The sequence below is a fragment of the Aegilops tauschii genome, chromosome 3 (assembly GCF_002575655.3).
Source record: "Aegilops tauschii subsp. strangulata cultivar AL8/78 chromosome 3, Aet v6.0, whole genome shotgun sequence".
Lineage (NCBI taxonomy): Eukaryota > Viridiplantae > Streptophyta > Magnoliopsida > Poales > Poaceae > Aegilops > Aegilops tauschii.
The window spans coordinates 94,404,990-94,425,044 of NC_053037.3; the positions used below are offsets into that span (position 1 = coordinate 94,404,990).

At 49.1% G+C, this 20,055-nt stretch overlaps 1 protein-coding gene and 2 long non-coding RNA genes across 10 annotated transcripts; 1 reads left to right on the forward strand and 2 right to left on the reverse strand.

Moving 5' to 3' along the window:
- Window positions 1-1,987: 1,987 nt before the first annotated feature.
- On the reverse strand, window positions 1,988-5,259 carry LOC120976518 (uncharacterized). Its single transcript, XR_012204361.1, has 3 exons — window positions 3,460-5,259; window positions 2,426-2,597; window positions 1,988-2,310 (listed from the first exon to the last, which is right to left on the reverse strand). It is a non-coding gene; the product is annotated as an uncharacterized lncRNA (long non-coding RNA).
- Window positions 5,260-5,519: 260 nt separating this feature from the next.
- On the forward strand, window positions 5,520-7,333 carry LOC109777156 (uncharacterized). Its single transcript, XR_012204360.1, has 3 exons — window positions 5,520-6,497; window positions 6,586-6,715; window positions 7,001-7,333. It is a non-coding gene; the product is annotated as an uncharacterized lncRNA (long non-coding RNA).
- Window positions 7,334-9,090: 1,757 nt separating this feature from the next.
- On the reverse strand, window positions 9,091-19,313 carry LOC109777158 (NADPH:adrenodoxin oxidoreductase, mitochondrial). Of its 8 annotated transcripts, none has more exons than XR_012204362.1 (16): window positions 18,973-19,303; window positions 17,762-18,418; window positions 17,022-17,276; window positions 16,479-16,583; window positions 15,823-15,936; window positions 15,657-15,710; window positions 15,154-15,270; window positions 14,599-14,708; window positions 14,424-14,497; window positions 14,241-14,302; window positions 10,621-10,816; window positions 10,460-10,523; window positions 10,299-10,366; window positions 10,073-10,215; window positions 9,711-9,865; window positions 9,091-9,612 (listed from the first exon to the last, which is right to left on the reverse strand). XR_012204362.1 is itself a non-coding variant. In XM_020335808.4 (15 exons), the coding sequence occupies exons 3-15, from the start codon at window positions 17,187-17,189 to the stop codon at window positions 9,376-9,378; spliced, it is 1,512 nt and encodes a 503-aa protein (XP_020191397.1). In that variant the 5' UTR covers window positions 17,190-17,276; window positions 17,762-18,418; window positions 18,973-19,313; the 3' UTR covers window positions 9,091-9,375. The 8 variants fall into 8 exon arrangements, 5 of the variants coding, with proteins under 5 accessions (XP_020191397.1, XP_020191395.1, XP_073366171.1 ...); XR_002236227.4 differs by having other exon boundaries at window positions 14,409-14,497; XR_012204363.1 differs by lacking the exon at window positions 17,762-18,418 and having other exon boundaries at window positions 18,973-19,313.
- Between the last annotated feature and the right edge of the window lie 742 nt (window positions 19,314-20,055).

Sequence of the window (20,055 nt, forward strand, 5' to 3'; positions counted from 1 at the left end):
TAAAAAAATTCCTTAAAATATTTAGGAACTTCAAAGGTACGTGACTTTGGTAAGTATTAACAAAATATGATCAACATGCTCTTAAAACCACCGTACTATCTACTATGGCGCACGACATGTCGTTTTCAATGCATACTGCTATCGGTAGACCTTGTTTTGATAGGTAAAATCTCATCTAATGGGCACGTCACATACCACTGAAAGAATTGAAATAAATTCAGGAAAGTACAAGCACTCGTGATAAGTTGAAGACTTAAATTGAGGTGGACATATTCCACCACAAGAAATCCGATCAACTCTGCTACGTTTGGTTTGCTGTCTCGCGACCTCTCACGAGAGCGCGGGGCTTTTTTTGCCAATGGGCTAGAGAGGTGTCTCGTGAACATTTGTGTTAAAACCAATTTTTATATATAACTTGGCATTTTGAATCTTTTTTGCTTTTCAATTCGTCCAAAAATCCCGATGTTTTTACTTTCTCATAGAGTAGTTCTGTTGTAAGAGGATGACATTTTTTATTATAAGAGGATGTATTTTTTATTATACAATAGGATGCCATTTTTATTATTGTAAGGATGGAATTTTTATGATTTAAGTGGATGACATTTTTTATTATAAGATAGGAGGATGGCATTTTTATTATTAGAGGATGACAATTTTATTTATAAGAGCATGCATTTTAATTTTATAATAAAATGTACATTTTATTATTGTGAGGATGACATGTTTATTATTTTAAGAGGGTGGCATTTTAAATATTGAGAGGTGGTATTTTTTAGTGGCACTTTTTTTTGCACACGAAGCTTTTTGGCTGATGACTAGGAACTTGGCAACCTTTGTGGCATTTTTTTTATTTTCTAAAGAAACTATTTAGTGGGCCTCTGGGCCAACTGGGGGTCACCATGGCCCTCACCGCTGGAGGATCTTCCCCAGGCGAACGAATACATTTGATTGGAGGCTCCTCCTGACGACCGAACGCCAGATATTGGGGTCCTTTACTTATGCATGTACTATTTATTTAATTTTTATATCCTAGATGGAATAGCTATTCTTTTTATTTTTTGAGAAGACGTTAAATTTATGTTTTTTTAGAGCTCATTTTTGTGTGTTTAGGTTCTTCTTTTGCGTGGGCTGGATGGGCGGCCTACCACACGATCACACCACGGACGATTTACCCGTCCGATAGATTAGGGCTAATTACACCGCGCTTCCTCCTCTCGATTGATCACGGCGTCGGCGGCCACGCATGCGGCGCCTGGGTGCACCGTCTCCGGCATGAACCACTGCCTTCCGGTGAATCATTTATCCGGCGAAGAAACGACTGCATAGATCGAAGAGTAATTCGACTGGAGCTAAAGCAACACCGAACCATGGACGGAGGTACGTAACCATGGGGGAGCAACTAGGATAGAATCTGGGCATGTAGTACAAAAATAGAAAAAATAATATGGGCCATCAGATCAGGCATGTATGGCTCAGATTCTAGTGGAGCACCTCAGGCCACTCAATGTACATTTCACGAAAACCCCCCTGATACTCGTTAGATATAAAAACTTGACTTTTGCAATAACCACCTCGACTTCCTCATATCCAATCGTTTTGTCCTTGGTAATACGACTATTCTTCAAAGCTGGCAGCGTTGATGACTGCTCTTTTGCAGTACAATCTCAGGTCTTTTTAAAATTAGTTTATTTTCAGATATGCACAGTGGTGATTACCCTCTCCTCTTAGTTGGATATAAAATCTTTGCAAATAGTTGCTGCATGAGATCCATGCACATTTAAGTCCTTATTTTTCAAGAGAGTTGAATATGCTGGTTACAAAAAGACCAACATATATCAAAAATATTTGAGCGCATGAGAAAATTAAACCACCCCATATCAAGCGGAACTACATGCGTACACGATAACCTGAGTGCATGAGAAAATAAAGGACCGAAGTGCCCGCTCAACAGAGTATTCGAGTACATGAGAACACAACACAAAAGGCATACACAGATCTTTTGTAGTACATTCCCAGGTAGCCCGCGTATTAAGGACTGATGGTACATTATATCTCAACAAGCATTTGAGTAATCGAGTACATGAGAACACAACACAAGAGGCATACATAGATCATTTTTAGTACATTTCCAGGAAAACCAAGTATTAAGGATTGATGTATGACAGAAAAGATATATGATCTTGCCTTCCTTTTGTAGTGACTTGCTAATCGACCTTCATCTGCTGGAATAGATGACAACCTCCACGGACTCTATATAAACTTTTTTTTTTCTGAAGGCGACTCTATATAAACTTCATCGGTTCAATCCACCTAGTTAAGCACACCAAATAAATATGAGTCTGTTAGATACATATATTAAACATCATATATTCAGAAGAGAGGAAATCATTATGTCCAGCTTCGTACGCCATTTGCCACAACTGACCTAAGAAAGAGACGAACACAAACTTTTTTTTGCTGAAAAGAGCTCAACAACTATTGTTCGGACACTCCAGTAGGCCATGACATATGTAAAATACTACTTCCCTGCATTTCAGATTGAGATGCAACAGCAGAACAACGGAGGCCGAGCTTAGCACTAGTCGACGAGCTCCGATCTGTCCATCACACCGAGAGCAGAAATTGTGTTCTACGTCAAAATCCAAATAGATAGTGAACTCCCATAAATCAATGAAGTGCCACATATTTGCAAGTGTGTAATACATTCCAGTCTTGTTCCAGCAAGCACTTCACATTCAGATACTTTAACACGTAGTATGTGAGATTAGTTGACAGAATTTCTGTTTCTTGTTATGGAAAATCAACACTGAATAAAGGCCTCTCCCAACTAACTGAAATTGGCTCAAAAAAGTGCGAGTACATACTAAACTGAGAATTATTTTTAGCTTGATCGAAAAGTTGTAAGCATATATGCTGGCAATATAGCTATTATGTTGCATTAATGGATTTTCTGTCCTGCGCGATTTCCTTTAGCCCTCTCTATCTATGTATAACATAGTGTGACGCTAGCAGGTTAGCTATTGTACTGTTCAGGCATTTCTTGCTTAATATAGCCTTTGCTCAAAAACCGTTTTAAGCTTCCAATTTACTGCTACTCACAATCAAATTGTATCATCTACACTATATGTCCATATGTTTAAAATTTTAAATGCAGCCATTCATATCATTTCCAGAGATCCAGAATTTCTAAATCTTTCTAAATCTCCTCCCAGGATACCTTGGTGAAAAGAAACAAAATTATACAGTGTTCAACAGCAATCCAACAGATGCTCCTAGCACAAATTAAAGTGAGAGTACTTTTTTTCACTGGAAGATCTCAAGTAACTAATTAACTATAAATGAAAATATTATGCACATGATATGGACAGTCGTAGTCAAATTTGAACGAAGGAGTACTTTCTAAGTAAAATGCTCTAGAATTAAATCTGAAATTGGTAGCAGCTTCAGCAGATACCATACCTTAAGACCCGAGATTTCTTCTCTGGCGTCGGTGGGTGGCCGAGCTAGCCGCACAGGAGTAGGGCGCAACGTGTGGAGAATGGCGGGTTGGGGTAGGAAGAAGTAAGGGGCGAGGTCAACCTCTGACCGCCGGAGCAGAGTATCCTGAAGTGCTTGTTCGCACAAGGTCGCGGCTTGGAACAGGGCGAGATCCGCCAGAGCAGCACCGACGGTGACGAGACGACCAGGAGCTGGAACGGCACCTCTACTGGCCGTACTCGCACAGGTAGGCACCGGATCTGGACCTCCGCCACGGTCGGCAAGCTGGAGGACGATGAGCGAGAGGGTTGATCCAGGAGGCGGCTGGCAGTCAAGCTAGATTGGGGAATTTTGGGCTGTGCTGCTGCTATCGGATGAAGGAAGAAGCAGATTCTGAAAGGAAAACGAGTACAAGTGGGAGGTTCTGTGCAAAGAAGCTAGCACGTGTGCTGTCACTTCCATCCACTACAATCTGGACCACCCATCCTGGAACTGATGGCTCAGATAATTTTTTTCTATTTTTCTACCCGTGGCTGTTTTTCTATGCTAGTCGCATGGTGCATGCCGAATTAGCACATCCCGCTCAGAAAGGAAAAAAAAAAGTTTGATCAAAGCAGCACATTGTACTACTCCCTCTGTTTCTTTTTATAAGATGTTTTAGACCGCTAATTTTAAACTGTTTTGAGAGCTGTCTGAATCATCTGAAACATCTTAAAAAACTTAATAAAAGGAGTAGTATATACTATTCCCTCCGTTCCATAGTTAGGATCGTTTTGCAAGCTGTTAATAGTACTATTGCTGAGTTGTCGGATTAGGGAGACTAATCGTTGACTAATGGAAGAGTAGTGATCTAAACGCTCTTATATTAGTTTACGGGGGAGTAGTACTGTTTGTACGTGAGATGATCGAGGTTTCACTAATGGCGTAGAGGATGCTGTTTTTTTTATGAACTTGTAGAGGATGCTGTCGACAGAATCCCGGCCGTCGATTTTGCAGTTGCACATTTACTGATCTCGCATCGCTCTCTTTCTCAGTTCACTCGCCACGGTGCACACGTGTAGTAGTTAGCGTGCACGCGCGCCGCGCCAATGGAGGACGCCCGCAGCACGAGGGACAGCCCGAGCCACTCCACGCCAACAATGGCGGCAGCAGGCTCGACGGCGAGCATGAAGCTGTTCGTGGACGCGGGCGCGCGCCGCGTGGTGTTCGCGGAGGCCGGCAAGGACGTGGTCGACTTCCTCTTCTCCCTCCTGGCCCTGCCGCTGGGCCGGGCGGACCGGCTGCTCGTCCCGCTCGGCGGCGCGGGCGGCTCCGTCGGCAACCTCTACGCCAGCGTGGAGCGGCTGGACCCGGCGCACGTCCAGCCCGGCGCGGCCGACAAGAGGGCGCTCCTCTACCCCACCGTGCTCTCCCCGCCGGCGCGCGTCGAGCACAGCTTCCACCCGCGGAGGGAGCTCTACACCTGCCCTACGGGCATCTACACCTTCGATTGCGGCAGGAACGTGACGGACGAGAGGGGCACCAGGTGCCCGTCCTGCGGCGACGAGATGACGCTGGAGGCGCGGTACGTGCCGCCGGCGCCCAGGTCCTCATCGACGGCCGGCAACGGCGAGACGGGTGCGGCGGGCGCGCCAGAGGGGTTCGTCCGTGGCGACGCCGCGACGAGGTACATCGTGACGGACGACCTCCAGGTCCACCCGTCGTCGGCCGGCGAGCTGGTCGCGCTGTGCCCGGCCCTCGGCGCCGCGGACGTCGGGCGCTGAGTGAATTGCAGAAAACATCGACATTGAAGGGTTGCAGAAACCACATTTTTATAGTTTCGTGCCAAAAAAAACTAATTCTAAGGCTAATTTTTTGTAAAAAACACTAGTCGGCGGCTTAGACCGTTTTAAGCACGATTATGACAGGTGGGTCCCGCTGGACAGGGTTACGTGGCACGACATAACAAATTACAAATGGACATAAAAGAAGGGACTACGTTGTAAAAGAGCCTAAGAGGATAATATTTTCTTTTTCATTAAAAAAAGAGAGGATAAGGTTCCATCTCCTCCTCTCACTGTTGACTCATGTCACGTGGGCCGGTGGAGCTTGAGCTCGCCGGTGTGCAAGCCACCCCGAGCAGCTCACCTAGAGCATGGCCGCCGGCGCCTCTACTCAAGCCCACACGCGGTCGGCACGGCTTCTCTTGCTCGTTCCCGTCCCCGCTGCTGCTCGCGCACGGCGTCGCAGCACGCGCCCATGCGTGGCCGGCGCGGCTGCTGCTGCTCACTCATGGCGTCGCGGCACGCGCCCACACGCGGCCGGGGCGGCTGCTGCTGCTCGTTCCCATTGCCGATGCCGCCCGCCCACAGCGTCGCTACTCGCGCCCACGCGCGGCCGGCGCGGCTGCTGCTGCTTGCGGCCCGAGCCGGTGCTCGCGCCCACGCACGGCTGGCGCGGCTGCTGCTCGCGTCCGGCGCCGCCGGTGCTCGCTCCCGTGAGCGGCCGGGGTCTCTGCTGCTGCTCACTTCCCTCGCCGCTGCTGCTCGCGGCCGGCGCTGCTGCTGCATATGGCTGGTCGACAGGGAGGCACAGAGCTCCGCGGCTGCTCCATGTCGTGCCCCACATCGGCCTCCGCCGCCCCCGCCCGGCACTGTCGCCGGCGAAAGGAGCTGCTGCTCCGGCTTCTGCGGCCGGCCGCGCCCTGGGAGGGAGTGGCGGCCGGCCTCCACCACTGGAGATGAATGTCACGAGGACCCGATTGCGTTTTTTTAGGGATCTTTTTGTCAAACAAAATTGTATCGGGATGTGATTTGGCTTTTTTATTTGCCACGTCACCCTGTCCAGCGGGACCCAGCTGTCATAATCATGCTCAAAATGGCCTAAGCCGTCGACTAGTGTTTTTTGCAAAAAAATAGCCTCGGAATTAGTGGTTTTTGGCACAAAACTGTAGAAGTGTAATTTTTGCAAACCTCGTCTTCAATGTCGATGTTTTCTGCAATTCACTCCGGGAGCTCGACGTGCAGCTTGGGTTGAAGGAGGTGGCTTAATTACTACTGTTCCGTTTCCATTTTCATCTTGGAACTGAGCGATGCAGGTCACGTGTTTGATCTGATGGTGCAACTGCAGGGCAAAGAGATCCTCAAGGCCGTGATGCTGCAGTCCAAGACCGTGCTCACCGACGTTTTCCGAGTAGCCGTACGCGACCTCAGCTCGTTCCCCGAATTCACATTCGCTGATTGGCTTCCTGCATTACAAGGTAATCAGCAACTGGATGACAGTCAAATCCACTAGTTAGCTAAGATCAAGATTGGTTTGGTTCTGAATTTCTGATGGTCATGTAGTACTCCATCCGAAATTACTTGTCGCTCAAACGGGTAGTAATTTCGGACGGAGGTTGGGTTCTCACATGTTTTAATAGCAGAAGTTGAAGTTCTAGAGATATCTTGCATGTCTACTGAAGTTCACTACTTCAATGAGCCACCAGAATCTACTCCAACACTGACACTACACTATCAGATTCAAATTCTTGTTCTTTATGCAGCAACGGAGGAAACTCTTGGGAGAGGAAGACAAGGAGAAGCAGACATCAGAGCGGGCAGCGTCATGAAACCTAGGAGATATTCAGAAATGAACTCTCTGTAACAGCCAAGAGTTGTTCCATGTCCGCAGCCACCAGCCCAGCCAACGTCAAGCGAAACCATAGGATCTGAATGAGCCTGTGTGTGTGTGTGTGTGTGTGTGTGGCGTTCGGCCGTAACTTGTTTCTGAATCTGTGTCGGGCGTGTGGACTGAATTGTCGATTTAACTTACTGCAAGCCGGATGGCAAAGGACAGAAAAAGAAATAGAAAGAAACTGAACTTGGCGCCTCTGTAATCCTGGTTCCTCTGCTTTCCGCGAAGCACTGCTTACCCCTCCCTCGCTCGCGTCACGGCGGTCGCCGGCGGCCAATGGCTGTTAGATGTATCAGGCATTACAACTGGTATCAGACGTCAGGCGTTCCACGGCGAATCTGGCTGGAGCTGCGAGCAGGTTGGAGCTCTCCCCGTAGAATCCCTGCTCGTCTTCTTCTCTCGGTAGAACCCCAGCCGCCAGTACGATCACCGTCGGGCTGCAGACACCGCAACAATGCAGCTCTAAAGTATGATAAAATTCTTTTCGGTGATGCAGGCTCATAGCATAGTACGTACTCCCTCCGTAAAGAAATATAAGAGCGTTTTTACTTTTTAGTGATTCTAAACACTCGTATTTGTTTACAGAGGGAGTACAGGATATTGAAGCCCTTTGCTCTAGTTACTTCTTTGGAGCATTATAACTTTTAGAATTAGCGTGGACTGAAAATATTCGTCCATCAAAAGAAATGCCCCTACGCTGCGACCGGGGGAAACCCTATCGCCGCCGCGTCCTCGTCCCTCCCCCGACCTTTCCTCCTCGCCGCCGCCGGGGCGCGCTGCCGGGCAAAGCCCGGTCGGCGTCGGCAGCGGCGGGATCTCTTCTCTCACGACTCGCTGGATCTGGCACGGGTGGATCGCGGCGATTGTTGGCGGCGCGGGCTTGGGGGCGATGGCAGGGCTCACGCTCGCGGTTTCCCCTGATGTGCGTGGGAGTCCGCTCGGGGCGCGCGGCGGCGGCCCTCGGCAAGCGGTGGCGGGCGCTGGGCTCTTGACGGCGCTCCGGCGTGTGCAGGCGTCGGCGGTCCTTGTGCGCGGTCGGCGGCTCAGTCTCTGACCCGGACGGCGCGGGGGATGGCAGCGGCCCGGCGTGGCCGGCGATCTAGATGCGGTGGTGCCGGCGGCTCGCTGATCTGCTAGTGTTCCAGGGTTCTGCCTGGTGGTGACGGCGGCCCGTGCACGAGAGTTGGATCCCTTCGAACTGATCTGGGTAAAAACTTGCCTTCGGCGTCTGCTAAGGCCGGCGGTGGCGGCGCTATCTGCGTCGTTCCCTTCTTGAAGGCATCGCCGTGGAGAAGTTCAAGGCCACTCTCTGCTACCTCCGGGGGAAACCCTAGATCGGATGATCGGATGACGGCGGCGCTCTGGTGTCGTTCCTCCCTTGAGTGCATCATTCTTGGAGGTACACACGTGATCGAGGGACCAGAAGACGGATTCTTTGGTGGAGCGATGATTCATCCTACACACTGATGGCGACGGATCTTGACGGCGTGGCGCAGTGCAGATTCGGAGTTCGCTGTGGGAGGATGGATTCGTGCAGGAGGACGACGCTGTCGGGCGTCGTGGTGGCGTCGATGGCAGAGAGACCTGGCACGGTATATGCAACAGTACAACTTTGAAGATGGATTGGTGGCAGGTGGCTACGGCGGCCTCATACCCGGCAGGCGTCCTGGTTGAGGAGTGCGCCGGACTGGTAGGTGCCCCATACCAGGCAGGCGTCCTGATTGGGACCTCAGGTCTTAGATGTTTAGGTTTGGCTGTGATGTCTATTTGGTATTAGGCCCAGACTATCTGCACCCTTCATCAATTGAATAGGTGTAGCAATAGTTGTTGCTTAGACAGTGGCTTTAGTCTTGTTGTTTTTTGGCTTTGTAAGGTCTTATGAGAATAATGTATCACCCAGATGCAGAGGCCGGGGGTCATCCTCCTTTTCTAAAAAAAAATCAAAAGAAATGCCCATGATTAGATGAAGTGGCAAAGTTCATATAGCAGTTCTACTCCTCAGGACTACAATCGTTTCATGTGGCTGCAGTGGTCGAGCCTTTTGGGGATTTTAACCAGGATTGGCAGTACTGTGTATGCGTACGAGTGATTCACTGCTAAGACTGCATTATTAGCACTTGACTTTCATTGGCTCATCGGTATGTACGTGATTGGCTGTTCTTTCAGTTTGCAGATTGTGCCTCGCAGTCTGTTTCTTTGATTCGGTTTACGCCTGAACCAGCAGCCCCGTTCGATGCCCTTCAATCAACCCTCCCTTGCGGCTTCCAGGAGCTCATTCCATCTGGTGATCTTCTCCCTAGGCTTGTTCTTCAGCTCGCCGTCCGCCTTCTCTTTGGTGTCGATCTTCTCCCAGCCATCAAACGGCACGTAGCGGGCATTCTTCTGTTCCAGAATCTCAAGTAGTCCCCGCCGGCCTTGCCTTTTCGGACCAGATGGGTCCGTGAACAAGCCCTTCCTGTCGTCTTCAAGGATGCTATCCACCTGTCAATCAACTAATATTTAGAACAGTTCCTCAAAGACAAATTTCATCGAGCAGCTTGCTTGGCAACACCATTATAAATCGACAAATTACGTCGTACCTTGATGCTGAATAAGTTTTTTCTGAGTTGGGTGTGAAATAAAATCACATTTTAATGTTTTCAACATTCTGGCCAAATTCCATGATGTACATATTACGGGGATGAAGCACGAAGCTTCACACAAACCATAAGCCAAAAACATGCCGATTTGTGTGCTGGGCAGAAAAGGGGAGGTGTCAAATAAAGCAGCTGAAAGTGTAGCTAAATTATTATTTCTACAGCACAGAAATTTGCATGATCACGCTTCATATCGCGACGTGCGCCTAGGAATTGTTTGGAAGAAAAGCAGCCAACAAAATACCAAGATATCTTAAGGGCAGTTCCACCATGGTATTATTATTATTATGATTTAAAGTACATACCGTTTCTTCGGCACAATGGAGATTTGTAGCAACAATCCCAGTTGGTCCTCTCTTCAACCATCCTACCACGTACAGTCCTGGCTCCACCGTGGCAGTCTCTGATTCACTGGACAGAACTCTGCCCCTCAAATTTGGGACAACTCCTGCAACAAATAGTGTTAAACAAACATTAAAAACTTCTTTATGGATTAGAAAGGGCTGTAAATAAGAAGGCAATACCACACACCTCTGTATTTGTCGAAGGACAAACCTTCTATTGGCAAGGATTTGTAACCAATACTCTTCAAAACAATTCTAAGAAGAAGATAGATACTTAAGATGGGCCTTAGAAACCTAGAGTTAATTGGTCACATAAAAATTCAAGAAAATATGAGCTAAAGCACTTACCCACATTTTAGTTCTTCAAACTCACCAGTTCCAACTGCCACCTGCTTTCCAGTTGCTCCATCATCTATAGAGCCAACAAAACTAACTGTCAAAACTTGTACCCAAAACAAATCGCCAAAACTTATACCCAAAAATAATCAAGAATACTCCCTACATCTGACCTTTTAAGAGAGTCTTTTCAAGTTCCATAGCACCAACCGTGGAACCATCTTCTGAAGGGAGAAATTTGGTAGGTTTCCTAAAAAACACAAAATGAAGCTCCTTTCGGTCATTATCGTTGTTTTCCTGATGCACGGTAGCAGCTTTCGATAGCAGCTCATACACCCGTCTTTTTATTCTACTATTCCTCATCTCCTCCTGCAATGAGATATCAGATTTCTTTTATCACAAGCGAGAAGACCACATCAGAGAAGGTGGAGGGAACATTCAGAAAGTCAATTTAGCAGCATGTTTGCAAATACCATAGTGACGGACATGTACGAGTAACAAGTTTTACAGCACTGTGATTTAAATATTAGCAAAGGTTGGTTTGTAACTGTTGCAACCAAGAGCTGTAAACATTTATTGGCCAGTGTCAATCTCAGCACATAACCAAAATGGACAGAATGCTGCTAAATGCTAATTGTCAACTGAATCCCAACAGTTTTGAGTGCTGCACTTTCTCCAGAAGCAGTAAATACACCAACCTTTTTTTATGGGTTCAGTAACACATTCTAGCTAAATAGCTGATCTTATGTATACACAAAACACTTCCAATATTTCTTCACTAAAATTAGTTACCTGATGTTCTAGTGCTCACAGAAAATAAAAGGGAAGTGCAGGATTTTTAATGATAAATGGCCATTGCTGTTATGACTGGCATATTAGGGGTTTAGCCCAGTGGGTTGTGGCCCAAGTTATCTTTATCATTATTAGGGGCATATTAGGGGTTTAGCCCAGTGGGTTGTGGCCCAAGTTATCTTATCATTATTAGGGGCTTAGCCCAATTATCTTATCATTGCTGGGCGCCGTCCTTGCGGCTGGTGCGACGGCGGCGGACGCAAGAGGTGGCTAGGGTTAGGTCTCCCGGCTCCCTAAGGGAAGCCGAGCAAATAATGATTGCTTCTTGCTTGATTAGATTGATACATCTCCTCTCCTTATATAGAGAGGTTTACTTGACCGGGTAGAACCCTAGTTTCTACCAATTTGGTATCCAGAGACTCGGGCTCGATCATGTCTTCGTCAACGCCAACGCCGCCGCTGCCAATCATCACCACCGCACCGATGACCACCGCCGGTTCCCCAACGCCGCCGGCCCCGGTCACCGTCACCACCGCCGGTTCCCCCACGCCGCCGGCCCCGGTCACCGTCACCACCGCCGGTTCCCCCACGCCGCCGGCCCCGGTCACCTCCGCTGCGCCGACAACCGCCGTTTTCACGCCGGAAGAAGTCACCAGCATCTTGCGGGATCTCGTGACGGCCGTCCAGGGCATCCATCTGTACCTGGCCGGACCGCACGCACCTCCGCCGGCTGCGACTACCGCCGCCTACGGCCACCCCGCGCTGCCATGGCCGTCCCAGGGCGCGCCTGCAATTGGCGGGCCACCGCTGCTGCCGTTCCAGGCGGGGCACCCCAGCGGGCCGCCTCCGCCGCCGCTGCACCTGCCCTGGTACTCGGTACCCGCGGCGATCGCCGGGGCCCCTCCGTCGCTCCAGCCGCCGCCCGCCCCAGCGCCGTTCTGGCCGCAGTGGCCCGCGCCGGTTCTCGCGGCGCCACCCGCGCCCGCCCCAGCGCCCCGCGCCGGTGCAGCTCCCACCGCCGCTGCCCAGCTCCGGACTGGGCCAGTCCACACCGGGAGGCCTCCCGATCCAGCTGGTCCGATTTCCACCGTCACCCCCCGATCCCGGCCTGGCTAACCAGGACGTCGCCACCGCCAGTTTACACGGAGGCCGGGGACCCACCGGTACCCACGCTGCAGTCTGGGGCCTCGTTCGGTTCCGCGGGGGCCTACGACGGCCTCCCCACCGTTGACCGGGCGCCGTCATCATCACTGCTCCGCACCGCCGAGCCAGTCGGCCATGGCGCGCCGACCCAGACGCCGCCACGGTTCGCCAAGATCGACTTCGCCACTTATAACGGCATAGAGGACCCGCTTAACTGGCTCAACCAGTGTGAGCAGTTTTTCCGTGGACAGCGCACGCTCGCGTCGGAGCGCACTTGGCTGGCATCCTACCACCTCCGCGGTGCAGCCCAGACCTGGTACTACGCCCTCGAGCAGGACGAGGGCAGCATGCCCCCTTGGGAGCGCTTCCGCGAGCTCTGCCTCCTTCGTTTTGGGCACCCGATCCGCGGGAGCCGCCTGGCGGAGCTAGGCCGCCTTCCCTTCACCTCCACGGTTCAGGACTTAGCCGACCGTTTCCAGGCCCTGGCATGCCACGCGTCGGGCATGACGGCGCAGCAGCGGGACGACCTCTTTGTCGGTGGACTTCCGGATCACATCCGCGTGGACGTGGAGCTTCGGGGACCCTAGGGTCTCTAGACGGCCATGTACTACGCCCGGGCGTTCGAGCGCCGCGCGGTGGCCGTCCAGCAGGAATCACTGTCCCGGGCCGCTGGGTCGCTACCCTGGCCAGATCCTGCGCAGGGTCGGCCTACTCAAGCTTCCGCGGCACCCCTCGCCGCGACCGCGGCGCGCCCGTTCCGCCGGCTCACCTCGGCTGAGCTACTCGAGCGTCGCCGCCAAGGGTTGTGCTTCAACTGCGACAAGCCCTACACGCCTGCCCGCAACTCTTCTACCTGGAGGTTGCAGACTACATTCCGGAGGACGCCGTCGCCGCCGACCTGGCCGCCCCAGCTGTCGCGAAGGTGTTTGACGCTGGTTGATCACCTTGAGGAGTTCAGCAAGCGCTTCCCCATCTTACAGCTCGAGGACGAGCTGTTTGTGCAGGCGGGGAGAAGTGTTATGACCGGCATATTAGGGGTTTAGCCCAGTGGGTTGTGGCCCAAGTTATCATATCATTATTAAGGGCATATTAGGGGTGTAGCCCAGTGGGTTGTGGCCCAAGTTATCTTATCATTATTAGGGGCTTAGCCCAATTATCTTATCATTATTAGGATCGTTTGCTTAGGAGTCAAGTAAACCTCTCTATATAAGGAGAGGAGATGTATCAATCTAATCAAGCAAGAAGCAATCATTATTTGCTCGGCTTCCCTTAGGGAGCCGGGAGACCTAACCCTAGCCACCTCTTGCGTCCGCCGCCGTCGCACCAGCCGCAAGGACGGCGCCCAGCCGCCGGCCGCCGCGCAATCTCCTCCTCCCTCCTCCCTCCTTCCCCTACAGGCTACGCCCTAGACCGGGTAGAACCCTAGTTTCTACCAATTGCTCACTATCCTTCATCTCTCTGCCCCTCCCCATCCTAGATGTTGCCTAACAGCCCACACGCACCATGCAATTTCCCTATTGCACCGTCCCCTACGCAGTGGTTTCTCTACCAACATGCTTTCTGCTAAAAGAACTAGGTGCCTCGGTTCCAATAACAAAGTTTTCCCATATTACAAGCAACATTTTAGCCAACATGATCATGTGCAAGAATAAGAAGCAGATTTGAGCAGAATCAGCTCAAGCCAGCCAAAAACTGGCTCTAGCTGCCACTGGTAAAGAGCAACACATTCGTATCCCTAAATTTGTCGAGTTTCAGAAACTAGGCTAGTCATGATTCATGGGGCAAGAAAGCAATAGATGGTGACCCGGTCAGTCACAAAACACAATGTGCAATGCCTGCCATACTTTACTGCACAAACCTTATCCGCAGGCGATGTCGCAAGATCAGCCTCCTTGATGTAAACATTCACATTTTTCAAACCTACATGATGTCAGTTTAAGAATAAGAATGTAGCATGATGTCAGTCTAATACAAAAGACACTCATATTGATGTGTGTGTTCAAGAAAAAAATGTATTAAGTCTTACACATTTTGTAATTACCCAAAATTTCACGTAATTCCTTTGCTGTGCAAGCTGCCTGTACTGGGCCTCGTCGCCCAACCAAGTAAACCTTCCTTTACATAAACCGCCAAATGCAACACAAGTATTTTATTATCATTCTAACATAAAGAAGAGCTGAAAACAATTGAAAGTCTTCTACCAAAATCAGGGATACCTTATTGTGCTGCTACGGAGAGCATCCAAAGCATAATCAGCAATATCTGTGGAAGCCAACTCGGTTGTACAGCGAAGAAGAATACGGGCAACATCAAGCGCAACATTTCCCTTGATTATAATTAATAGCATGACAAAAAAAACACATTACATTGGGCATATGATGGAACACTCATGTTTATGTTCCCGTAGAAGGACATCTCTTTCCAAAAATCTTGTGAAAACAAAAATAAAGCACAATACTCACCCCAGAAGAAGGGTAATAAACACACTAAATTACAAACTTCCTATAACAGCAACAGAGTTATGACAATTCAAACAAGATTGCTCTACCGAAGGAGCTTAAATTGCTTTTACCATTTTACATAGTGACATAGTACTTCAAGATTAAATGAAATAATATGAATCTCTTGATTTAGAATGAAATTATGGACCGGATGTAGTTCAAGTTAAGAAAAATTGAGGAGTGTGTAACTTTATTGTTGTCAACGCCATAATGTTGATACACTGTTTGAAATTCAAATGGTGATTCCGTTACAAGACCAAAATCATATACCTGTCCAAGGACCACAGCAGAATCTGTGTTTGTCAAGTCAGGTGCCAAGTTGCACATGTCTGGGTGCCCATTATACCACCATACAAACTCTCGAGCAGAATGTATTCCTCTGAGGTCCTATATATATAAAGAAGATATCAAGAATAAACCAACCCACAGACACGACAAAGAAAAAAAATCATGCTTACACACTATATGCTATGCCTATAGCACGTAATAGCATGTTCCAGTTGAGTTTGTATTTCCAGTGATACTATTTCATGTGCAATTATTGATAGATGATTAAGCAAACTTTGGTGGTTTCTTTATTTTGGTGATAATATCAATATAAGTACCATATGCACTCTACTCTCATGTGGTATACATGATAAATCACTGACGAGGCTAAACAAACAAAGTACCATTAGTGACCAATAAAAGAAAGACTAAATCTAAAATGATGCTTGTGCCCATCAAAATCTGTGGCATAAAGATTAACTAAGGAAGTCAAAAATATGCTATACCTCCCCAGGAATACCAAATGATCTATCACTTTCTGCACCATAAGCAAGAACAACCTGTTAATCAGTAATACTAAGTCAGCATTATCCAGAACGAACTTCATAGAGATATAGCAACAGAAAAAATAGCTACTTGGCAAAAAGGATAGACCAATGGGCATCTACTTACAACATCGTATGTCTTTCGAAGCTCTGATAGAGATAAATCACTTCCAAGTGTTACATTCCCAAAAAAAGAGCAGCGGGGATTCGCAGCTACACGAGAAAATTGGTTTACCACAATCTGTTGAAAGAACATGGAAAAATTAATCTTCTAAGGGATTTATTTAGTGCTATAGTATGCCAACTGAGAAGGCAGGTAAAATCACGAGGCGATAAAGCAACTTGTACAGATATTGGTTGAACCAATGAATTACTTCTTCAATATGATGCAAGGAAGTACACCACCTGTCCAACTCTAAAGAAAACATGTTTCTTAATTTCATGCAGTTACGGTAGTAGCTACTGTAGATTAAAATTTATTGCATTTTATTTTCACAATAAGACCACGCGTGTCCATCTACCGCGGAGCTTACACTCAACATCAGGAGGAGGCACAGCTTTGGGTCAAGGCTGGAGCCACAGGACTTAACAACATTCTCGATGTAGCCTAGTTTCTGTATTGGGGCTGAGCAACCCCCTAGCCCTATGCTCCCTGCTGCTCCCGGCTACGCCTTCTTGTGCATGTAGCTTGGGAGTCACAGCTACTATTTTTTCTTCCCTCTCTATCAATGGAACTATACGCTTGCGTATTCACAAAAAAAGAGAACAGAATGGAATGCTCACCTTTGTTTCTGGATGATCTGGAGCCACTCCAGAACGAACTAAGCCAAACGGTGTCGGCAACCTGTCAATAATATCGACTCGCACTCCTTCACGACCCTTTAGCATCTGTTTATAATCAACAAAAGACCGAATGAACACCAAACAAGTACGCAGAAAGAATTAAAGTAACTCCTGAAACAAAAACCCTTCGAAAGATCTTTAGCCTGAATATGTTCTTTTCCTTCTCCTGTTGCAACATATGCAAGAGAAAACTCCATATGCGTTGCTGTAAAAACATGGTTTCGTGTTTAAGGTTTTGTTGCAACAGCAGGTTCCAGCTTTCAGACCACATCTCATTTTCCAAGAACTATTAAGCTACACAGTTCCACGGCTAACACTGCTCCTTAGCATTTAGATTTTCATAGAACTGAATTCAGGGAAATTTTGCAACTATAGCACAGAATAAAGCACTGAAACACTATCACAATGAAGAAAAGGACACGGGATAAGCAAAGAAACCAATCCCCAAAGAGAGGCAAAAACAAGGGAACCAAATGGCCGCACCTTTTCGGCCGTGTAGAACCCGGCGGGGCCGCTGCCGACGACGCACACGTGGAGCGGGTCGCGCAAAGAACCAGCGGTGGCGGTGGCGGTGGCGGAGGCGGAGTAGCGCATCGGCCGCAGGAACAACATAAGCCTCCTCGTGTGGGGGAGAAGAAGCCGGCGACCCATCTCCGAGCACCCACGTGGTTGGCGAGGCGCCCGTAGAGATGGGAACAGCCGCTGCTCGCGAGTGGCCGATGCAATAGGGATGGTGGCCTGCATAAATGTTGGAAATGCTCATATACATTAACTCATTGTCTGATTCTCCTCCAAACTTGGTTGCGCCCGTGAAGGTATGAAGCAATGCAATTCATTTTCATACAAATTATGTTTGACATTACTAATAGTACTGGCAATCAGTTTTTGCGATGCGCAGGAACACATTTACAACAAGCTACCAAGTACCAACCATCCGTAGCAGAAAGTCACTATTTGACGAACAAATTTGTCCGCATATGCAACCATGGCTCCATCCAGCATACAAGCACGCAAAAATATGACTAGGTGCAACAGCCAACAAGCATCAAGCCACCAATACTTCAATAGCAAATTAGCAAGCAGCAACTCCAATCGGGACACTGAACCGCAACAACATAGAGCATATGCACTAATATCTAATTCTATACAGCATCACATGATCAACGGACAACAGAAGCATCGTAAAACAGAGTACGGGAAAGAATCGGGACAGTGAAACATACAAAGTCGCGGGAGGCGAGAGCCGAACAGCAGCGGCGACGGGGAACCTTGGGGGTCCTGACTCAAGCGCACAGCGGCCGAGCGGCGGCGTCCAATGGAGAGCCTTGTACTTGAGCGGCCTCCCTGGACAGCTTGGGGACGAACGACGCCGGCCCCTGAGAGCCTGGATTCGAGCCTTGACCGGCGGCGGTGCGGACTCGCTGCAGCGGAGGCGCGGTGCGGCCGGCGGGAACGGCCAGCGGCACGGGGCTGTGGCCGGCGGGGGGTGGCGGCAGGAAGGGGATCGAGCCGAGGGCGGGGGAGGCGAATTGGAGGCGGGGCAGGAACGTGCGGGAGGGGAAATCAGTATTTTTTTTTTAGCCTTTCCTCTCAATTTTTGGCATCGGCAATGAAACCGACCGGTTCGCTGCAAACCACCCGGTTCACCGGTTTGGTTTGACCAAAACCGGACGGTTCGACCGGTTTTTCTGGTTTGAAAGCATGGACGGTCCCAGTGCTTAACCAGCTGCTAAGGGTGTGTTTGGTAGCTATTCCCACCCTAGCATAGTTGTTCCCCTTTGAGACATGCTTAGTCTAGACATGCTAAATACATGCAACTGCAGCTGTTTGGTAGCAATGTATGTACTGATGCATGCTGAGCTGAGACTGTGTTTGGTAGCCTGCATCAGAGAAGACATGGTGTGCTGAGACGGTGTTTGGTAGACTGCATGAGGTATGCTGCATGAATGAATATTTTGCCTTATGTTGGATGAGATAACTAAAACAATTCAAGCAATAAAACATTACTATGCCAACATAATCTGAATGATGATAATGTGAAGAAAAAAATTCAACAATTAACATAAGACATAATAAGCCAGAATTGTAGCAGTGCATCACTAGGTTCACATTACATTAGACATAATAACCATAATTTTTTCAGCATGACAAGCAATGAACACAGATAAATATTTCAATAAATTCCTATTCCAATTATGATAAGCAATTTTGTCAGCATGACAAGCATGATAAGCAATTCTCTCTTATTCCACTTTAGCTCTAGCCTGTTCAAGGTGGGGAGCCGAGTCAGGAACAAGATCTCTTCTCTGTTCTTCCCTGTACAGCAACAAGAGCTCTACCCTGTTCAAGGTGGGGAGCCGAGGTAGGAAGGACGGATAGGGGAAGGAAGAGAGGAGGAAGGAGGGGGAAGGGAAGGGACGGGCGGATCTGCTACCTTCAGCACGGTGGCGGTGGCGAGTTGAGGACGGCCAGGAGCAGGGGCGGGGCGGCGACGAGTCGAGGACCGGCCAGGCGTACGGGCGGGGCGGCGGCGACGTACACCTTCAACACGACGACCGGGGGTTGAAGAAGCAGGGGCCCGGCGGCGGGGTAGCGCGAGGGGATCGACGGCGGGCGGGCGCTGGCGGCTAGGTTAGATGGGGTCGCGCGAGGGGAGGGGGGAGCGGGTCGCGCGAGGGCAGGGGCGGGGTGGTCGTTCGAGAGAAAGTGGGTCGGGGGGAGATTTTTCTCCTGTGCGGTCTCAGCCTCGCTCGACCCGGCAGGCATGTGTGGGGTGCTTGGACTCAGCTATGTGGAGGCCCTTTTTAGCATCGGTTCGACTATGTCCGAGGGAGCCCATACAGTCTACCAAATAAAGAAAAGTGGGTCGGATAGGGAACTTTTAGGCCTATACACTCTTCATGCATACTACCAAACACACCCTAAGGCCTTGTACAATGAGGAATGCTTATGTACAGATGCTTAAGGAGAGAGAGTATGCTTCTTCCTAAAAAAATTGACACCTACAATGGGCAGTGCCTCGTACAGGTGCTTAGGCTGGATTAATACATATGATTAAAGAGAGAATGTTTGTTTGTCTATCATCGAAAGGCTGAAGCATCAGTGCCAACCGGAAGCAAACTTTGGCTTCTGTTGCCTCTCTGAAGCACCTAGTCAAGCGCCTAGGAGCAAAAAAACCCGGTTTTTTCCCTTAAGCATCCGTGGAAGCACCTCTATTGTACAGGGCCTTAGGCCTTGTACAATGGGAGGTGCTTAGGAGGGGTGCTTAGAGAAATAAATCAGGATTTCTTAAGCACCGGTGCTTATTTGTACAGGGTAGACGCTTGAGCATCTACAGCCGGAGTTGGCAAATCCGGCCACACAAACGCTCGCGGACTCGCCCGGGCGCTGACCGGGCACTTCTCAAAAAATGTAATCCATATCCGAACACCTTAATTACCATATCTCAAAACCATACAAACTCACGCAACTACGTCGACGCACACGCATCATCCGGATACTCCATCACACTGCACTA